The 7,598-nt window shown below is 52.2% G+C and overlaps 1 protein-coding gene across 1 annotated transcript; it reads left to right on the top strand.

The window, feature by feature from the left end:
* LOC112633418 (glutathione S-transferase theta-4-like) lies at window positions 1-6,970 on the top strand. The gene is made up of 5 exons (XM_025400046.1): window positions 1-117; window positions 1,543-1,630; window positions 3,722-3,872; window positions 5,129-5,305; window positions 6,659-6,970. Exons 1-5 carry the CDS (start codon window positions 6-8, stop codon window positions 6,854-6,856), a joined length of 726 nt encoding a protein of 241 aa, XP_025255831.1. The 5' UTR covers window positions 1-5; the 3' UTR covers window positions 6,857-6,970.
* The last annotated feature ends 628 nt before the right edge of the window (window positions 6,971-7,598 follow it).

Below are 7,598 nucleotides of genomic sequence, written 5' to 3'. Positions count from 1 at the left end.
TCAACATGGCCCTGGAGCTCTACATGGACCTGCTGTCAGCACCCTGCCGTGCCGTCTACATCTTCTCAAAGAAGCATGACATCCAGTTCAACTTTCAGTTTGTGGATCTGCTGAAAGGTCAGTTCCCACTGCTACCGGGCAGGCCTGGTCCTGGGGGATGCAGGGCACACAGATTGGGGTTTTCCTTTTTTTCTTGTTTTTTGATGGAGTTTCGCTCTGTTGCCCAGGCTGCAGTGCAGTGGCACTATCTCTGCTCACTGCAACCTCCACTGGGTTCAGGTGCGTCTCCTGCCTCAGTCTCCCGAGTAGCTGGGATTAGAGGTGCTCGCCACCACACCCAGCTAATTTTTTGTATTTTTAAAAGGAGTTTCACCATGTGGACCAGGCTGGTCTCAAAATCTGAACCTCAAGTGATCTGCCCACCTCAGCCTCCAAAATGCTGGGGTTACAGGCATAAGCCACCATGCCCAGCCTGATAGGGGCGTTTCTGAGGAGCAGAGACAGAGACAAGGGAGTCACCCCAGAGGTCCCCAGGGAAGGAAATGATGCCGGGGGCTTGTAGGCTGCATCCCTGTCTAGCCTACCTTAGTCATTCCCCACTAATGACAGTCCCCATGCCGGAGATGAACAGGCTTTTCGAGGAGAAGGGGGAAGGAAGAGCATCTGGGACTCCCTGAGCTCCCACCAGGCACCCTGGCTTCCTTGTGGAAGTCTAGGACGTTGTGAACTCAGCACCTGCCTGCCAGGTTGGCAAAGGGGGCAGAAGAGCACAGTCTGTCTACACCCGTCTTCCCCAGTGTTCAGAACGGCTCAGGGCCCCACTGACCCCAAGTGAGGGTCAGACGGGTGGGCTCCAACTCCATCCTGAGCACAGAGGGGCTCCAAAACCTCAACCTGCAAAAGCAGAAGCCTCTAGAACACAGAGGAAGAGACAGGGAAGCTTTGGAAATGAATGGGGTGCGAGTGGAGCCCCCAACGGGAAGCAGCTGGTCCAGAAAGAGTTTCAATTCCTGCCCCCACATCAGGTTCCCTGTACAGATGACCCCGATTGTGTCTGAGAGGCTTCCCTTTGGATGTCCAGCTGTGTGCTGGGCCCGGCTTCCTTAAAGAGGGGACAGAGGAGTGAGGGCGATGGGAGTGGGGATGGGACTCAGTCCCTCAGGGCTTCAGGTGATTCAAAGGCTGTGGCTTCAGATCCAGCTTTGGGGGTGGGCCCAAAGCTGGAGGCCTCCCCCCAGCTGGGGGAAGCTGGAGGGGGAGGCCTCCAGCTTCTGGGCCAAAGGGTCGTCCTGGTCCTTGGACACAGGTAGGAGGCACAGGAGTCACTAAACCTAGGGTGGAGTAGCCTGGGAGCCACCAGTTCTGATCCCAGTCCGGTTCTGCAACTGCCTTGCCCTATGACCTGGGGTGAGACGCGATGTCCCTCTGGGCCTCAGTTCCCTCTTCTTGAGAAAACAGAGAGGGAGGTTTTTGTGTCTCTGGGAGTCTCAGTTCTCTCTCCCCTGGAGTCCCACAGCCTCATACCTTCCCTGCCCCTCCCAGGTCACCACCACAGCAAAGAATACATTGACATCAACCCCCTCAGGAAGCTGCCCAGCCTCAAAGATGGGAAATTTATCTTAAGTGAAAGGTAAGTCTTCCCCAGGGCCCTTGCACCATCTGTCTCTGCTCTTCCTGGGAGACACAGTGCGCGCATTTGTCTATTTCACCATGGAAAACCTCACACATACACTAAAGGAGAGTGAATACTAACTAATGAGGGGCATGAGGAACCCACAAACCCATTGCCCAGCTCCGACTGTTGCCAACCTGGAGTCCATTTTACATCATTTCTATTCCCCTGCCTCCCAGACATCCCATCATTCCAGTCATAAATGTTTAGGGGCCAGCTCACACCTGTAATCCCAGCACTTTGGGAGGCTGAAGTTGGGGGATGGCCTGAGCTCATGTGTTCAAGACCAGCCTAGCCTGGACAACATGGCAAAACCCCATATCTACAAAAAATACAAAAATTAGCTAGCGTGGTGGTCTGCACCTGTAGTCCCAGCTACTCAGGAGGCTGAGGGGAAAGACTGCTTGAGCCCGGGAGGCAGAGGTTGCAGTGAGCCGAGATTGAGTTCTTCAGCCTGGACAACAGAGTAAGATCCCATCTCAAAAATAAAAATAAATAGTAAACAAATCAATAAATGTTTAGGAACATACCTCGCAGAGATAAGAGTTCTTAAAAAAAAAGAAAAGAAAGAAAGAAAGAAAAGAAAAGCAACAGACTGGGCATGGTAGCTCATGCCTATAATCCCAGCACTTTGAGAGGCTGACACGGGAGGATCGCTTGAGGCCAGGAGTTCACGACTGCAGTGAACTCTGATTGCACCACTGCACTCCAGCCTGGGCTAGGAGAGAGGGTAGGATCACTACATTACCATTAAGATACCTCACAAAATTAACAATAATTCCTAGATTTCATCTAATGTCTGGCTCCTGTTCAAAACTCTCTGATTATCTCCTAAATATTTTCTTGGCAGTTTGTTTGGATCAGGATCCAAACAAGTTCTGAATCTTGCAGCCAGTTGCTGTCTCTCCCGCCACTCTCTAATCGGTAGCTCTCTCCATGCCCTAACTTTTTTACCTTGGCAAGGTTGCTGTTGATGATAACAAAGGAGCACTTGTCCTGTGGAGGTTCCCACACCAGCCATCAATCAGCAAGGCCTAGGACACCCCTCCGAAGCATGTCTCCCCTCCGTCCCTTTCCCTCTGTCCCCATGACCTCCACCATTCCCGGACATCACAACCTTCCCGATAGTTGCTGGCCCTGCTGTCATCCATTCTGCCCCCTCGGGCTCACCCTCCATCCAGCACCAGAGAGATGGATCCTTTCACGCCCTGGCTTATATAACACCTAATCTGACGGATTAAGTCCATAACCTCCCTGCATCTCCTGGGGCTACCCTCTGTGGCCTCCACAGTGTCTCTTGCTGCCTCACCACTCCCCAACCACCCCCACCCTCCTTCCAGTTGCACCCACCTACTCTCCATTCTTCAGATTCACCTTGCTGCCCTTACCCTGGTATTTCAGCATGTGTTTTTATTTGTTGGTTTTTTGAGACAGAGTCTTGCTCTGTGGCCCAGGCTGGAGTGCAGTGGCACAATCTTGGCTCACTACAACTGTAGGTGGGATTACAGGTGTGTGTCACCACACCCAGCTAATTTTTGTATTTTCATTTTAGTAGAGACAGGGTTTCACCACGTTGGCCAGGCTGGTCTCCAACTCCTGGCCTCAAGGGATCTGCCCGCCCTTGGCCTCCCAGAGTGCCGGGATTATATGTGTGAGCCATCGTGCCTGGCCTGTTTCTGTTTTGAAAAAGGATCTTGCTCTTTCACTGAAGCTGGAGTGCAGTGGCGTGATCTTGGCTCACTGCAGCCTCAGATTCTTGGACTCAAGCGATCCACCCGCCTCAGCATCCTGATTTGACACCTGTTGTTCCCCTTGCTGGCCTACTCTTTGTTACACCACCAGCCCCCAACTCCTACTCACCCTGCAGGGCTCCTTCCCTGCCCTTACTGACTGTCAGACAGACAGCTCTGGTGAAGGCCTTTCCCGGGGCCATTTGGGCTCCTTCTTGCTCTGGAAGCCCCAGCAGTTGGGCCCAGGGCATATTGGGGTGGTTGATGTACTGGCACTCAGGAAGGCAAGGGCAGTGCCCCTGACCGGCCCTTTCTGCAGTGTGGCCATCCTCTACTACCTGTGCCGCAAGTACAGCGCCCCATCACACTGGTACCCGCCAGACCTGCACGTACGTGCCAGTGTGGATGAGTTCATGGCTTGGCAACACGCGGCCTTTCAGCTGCCCATGAAGAAGATAGTCTGGCTCAAGGTGAGCAGGATCACTTCCGGGGCCTGGGGACAAGGGCACCAGGGAGTCAGGGAGGCTGGTGGCCAGTTCTGGCCCTGCTGATTGCCGGTGAACTCTAGTAAGTAAGTCTCCCTCCCTCTCTGGGCCTCATTTCCTCAGCTCCTTCTCCTGCCTGCCTTACAGAGCTGTCAGGGGTGTGGACTGAAACAATGGGCATGAAAGAGTCTTATTAGGCCGAGGGGAAGGGCATACAGGAGGGGCTGATATGACTTACCCAGGACAGCATTTGAGGCATTTCATTCCGAACTAGAGAATCTCAGCGTTGAAAGGCCCACAGAAGGCCAGGTGTTGTGCTTTCCTGTAATCCCAATACTTTGGGAGGCCAAGGCAGGTGGATCACTTGAGGTCAGGAATTCAAGACCTACCTGTCCAAAATTGTGAAACACTGTCTCTACTAAAAATACAAAAAAAATTAGCCAGTGTGGTGGTGGGCACCTGTAATCCTAGCTACTCAGGAGGCTGAGGCAGGAGAATTGCTTAAACCAGCCAAGTGGAGGTTGCAGTGAGCTGAGATCATGCCGCTGCACTCCAACCTGGGTGACAAAGTGAGACTCCATCTCAAAAAAAAAAAAAAAAAAAAAAAGCTCATAGAAAATTTGGAAGATGGCCGGGCGCGGTGGCTCATGCCTGTAATCTCAACACTTTGGGAGGCCAAGGCAGGCAGATCACAAGGTTGGGACTTCGAGAACAGCCTGGCCAACATGGTGAAACCCCATCTCTACTAAAAATACAAAAGTTACCCAGGCATGGTGGCACGTGCCTGTAATCCCCGCTACTCCAGAGGCTGAGGCAGGAGAATCTCTTGTACCCAGCAGGCGGAGGTTACGGTGAGCTGAGATCCCGCCACTGCACTCCAGCATGGGCAACAGAGTGAGACTCCGTCTCAAAAACAAAAAACAAAAAACAAAAAAAAAATAGAAAATTTGAAGGTGACAAATAACCAATACATGTGTACATGATTGGTTACATCAAATTCTATGCCTGTGACAGGCATCACTAATCAGTCACAGGACTTATACCTCCTGAGCTCCCCAAATCCTTGTGAACACATGGTTCCCAGCAACTTCCACCAATCAGAACTGCTACAAGAGGTGAAACTACTTTATGTCCTGGGAACTGTCCAGTATCTATCCAGCAGACAAGAGTACAGAGACCAGGCAGGGCAGGTGGCCCTGGAGTGCAGCCTCCTCTTCCCTCCTCTTCCCAACCCTGGCCAGTTGCTGATCCCAAAGATAACAGGGGAGGAAGTTTCAGCTGAGAAGATGGAGCATGCAGTGGAAGAGGTGAAGAACAGCCTGCGGCTCTTCGAGGCGTATTTTCTGCAGGATAAGCTGTTCATCACCGGGGACCAAATCTCACTGGCTGACTTGGTGGCCGTGGTGGAGATGATGCAGGTGTGGGTTGGGGTGGAGGAGGGTTAGACCTTGGGCAGAGGTGGGACTCCTCTGTGACCAGTGGGGCCATCACTTGAGGATAGACTGGAGAGGCGGGAAAGGCAGTAGAGCTGCCATGGGGGCTGTGGGAGCCAGGTCTGGGGGCCTGGACTCAGTCTGGGGGCAACAGGAAGCACAGAACATTGTGAATCAGGGAGGATCACAGTTCTCCACACTTGACAAAGATTCTTCGGTGTGGGAGGAGCTGGAGGGTGAGCCTGGGACAGAGAAGAACACTGCATTTCCTGGTCAATCCACCAGCATCCCAGATACCGCCTCCTCTTGCTGGACTCGCCAGGAAATGTTCACTGGCCCCTGGGGTTCCTTCTGGCCCTGCCTCATTCCCAGAGCTCCAGACAGACAGCTATGGAGGACAGCTCTCCTGGCTGGGTCTGAGGGGCATCCACTGTGCATTTGGAGGCACACCTGAGTATGGGGCATTTATGTGGCCTCTCCATGCAGGGGAGGGGTGACCAGTTCTGCCTCTCAAGACACTGGCCAGGGTCTAAACTGGCCATCCTGCACACCAGCTAGGGCACTGCACACTGACCAAAGAGACTAATTTTCATATCAGCCAGAGCTATGCCCAGGAGGAGGCACCTGGGATCCTGGTGGCTTGGCCAGGAAATGCAGTGTTCCTTTCCTCATCCCAGAGATCTCTGGCTCATATGAAAATTAGTCTCTTTGGTCTGTTTGCAGTGCGGACCAGCACCAGGAAAAATCATTCTGGCCTGCCCCGAGGGCTCAGACATATGCTTTGCCCCCACCCCTTACATGTCACCCACCACCCACCCCTTCTTGGGCTTCCCAAAGACCTTGGGTGCAAAGCCAAAGTCCAGGGTAGACTGTCTTAGTGAACCAGCCAAACTGCAGGGTAGACTGCTTGCCAGGTCTCCCATTCTAGCCCCTGAGCCTGATCACAGTCGGAGGTTAAACATGGGGAAAAAAACCTGAGTTCTCTCCCTCATCCACATATACACCCCTGGGATAAGGGGTTTCCTTGGAAGAAGGCAGAATTCATGTGAGGTCGCAGGCTGGAGAAGTGGGAGCTGCCTGGGCCGGGAGCCCTCTCAGCATGGTCCAGAAGGCTTAGAGCAAGAAGAGCAGTGACCAGAGACCCTGGGGGATTCTGGATCCTCCATCCCCATGTACATCTATTACATAATCTGCGACCCCCTTGCTCAGGCCTTGGGGGTCAGCAGCCTATTTCTTTGCAGAGGCAGATGTTGGAGGCGGGGGCCTGAGGCTGTGGGAGAGGACCCAGGTGGGGCTGGTCCCCAGGCTCACCACATCTTCCTCTTTGTCTATCCACAGCCCATGGCAGCCAACTATAATGTCTTCCTCAACAGCTCCAAGCTAGCTGAGTGGCGCATGCGGGTGGAGCTGAATATTGGCTCTGGCCTCTTTAAGGAGGCCCACGATCGACTAATGCAGTTGGCCAACTGGGACTTTTCAACATTGGATCCAATGGTCACGCAGAGAATCTGTGAGTTTCGGGAGAAGTACTTGTGATCCTAATTGCAGCCATCCTGCAGGGCCTGGCTGGCTCAACAATCTGAGCCACCTTCCTTAAAGGAAATGCTAAAAAAGACACCTCTTCTTTGCCTAATAAAGAGCTGGAACAACCATCACAGCTGCTGAGCAACAGATAGTTGGCGTATGCACAGGGTCTGATGTGGGAGTGGGTGGTGGTTACAGATCCTTCCAGTTTCCAAAAAGAATTTTAAAAGTAAAGGGTTAAATGTGGCTACATTGTCAGTAATAATAGTTGGTGACTTCAGTACTCCACTTTCTTTTTTTTTTTTTTTTTTTTTGAGATGAAGTCTCACTCTGTCACTCAGACTGGAGTGCAGTGGCACAATCTGGGCTCACTGCAATCTCCGCCTCCCAAATTCAAGTGATCCTCCTGCCTCACGAGTAGCTGGGATTACAGGCACATGCCACCACACCCAACTAATTTTTTTTTGTATTTTTCTCGAACTCCTGAGCTCAGGTGATCCACCCAGCTCAGCCTCCCAAAGTGCTGGGATTACAAGCGTGCGCCACTGCGCCCGGGCAACATAGAGTTATATTATCCAGCAACTCCATTCCTAGGTATATACCAAGAAGACTGAAGACATATGTCTAGACAAAAACTTGCACATGAACGTTCATCACAGCAATATTCACAATAGCTGAAACATAGAATCAATGCAAAAGTCCATCAACTGGTGAATGGATAAACACAATGTGGTGTATACATAAAATAGAATAT

Source organism: Theropithecus gelada, chromosome 10 (genome assembly GCF_003255815.1).
Source record: "Theropithecus gelada isolate Dixy chromosome 10, Tgel_1.0, whole genome shotgun sequence".
NCBI classification, from domain to species: domain Eukaryota; kingdom Metazoa; phylum Chordata; class Mammalia; order Primates; family Cercopithecidae; genus Theropithecus; species Theropithecus gelada.
The sequence above is the reverse complement of the archived record's forward strand: the minus strand, read 5'-3'. Positions and strand labels throughout refer to the sequence as shown.

What these genes read in the sequence shown, in the direction of transcription:
- LOC112633418 (XM_025400046.1), top strand. Translation starts at nt 6, where the DNA reads ATGGCCCTGGAGCTCTACATGGACCTGCTGTCAGCACCCTGCCGTGCC. An exon ending in AGAAGATAGTCTGGCTCAAG is followed by an intron (nt 3,873 to 5,128) that starts GTGAGCAGGATC and finishes AACCCTGGCCAG; the next exon opens with TTGCTGATCCCAAAGATAAC. An exon ending in CCGTGGTGGAGATGATGCAG is followed by an intron (nt 5,306 to 6,658) that starts GTGTGGGTTGGG and finishes GTCTATCCACAG; the next exon opens with CCCATGGCAGCCAACTATAA.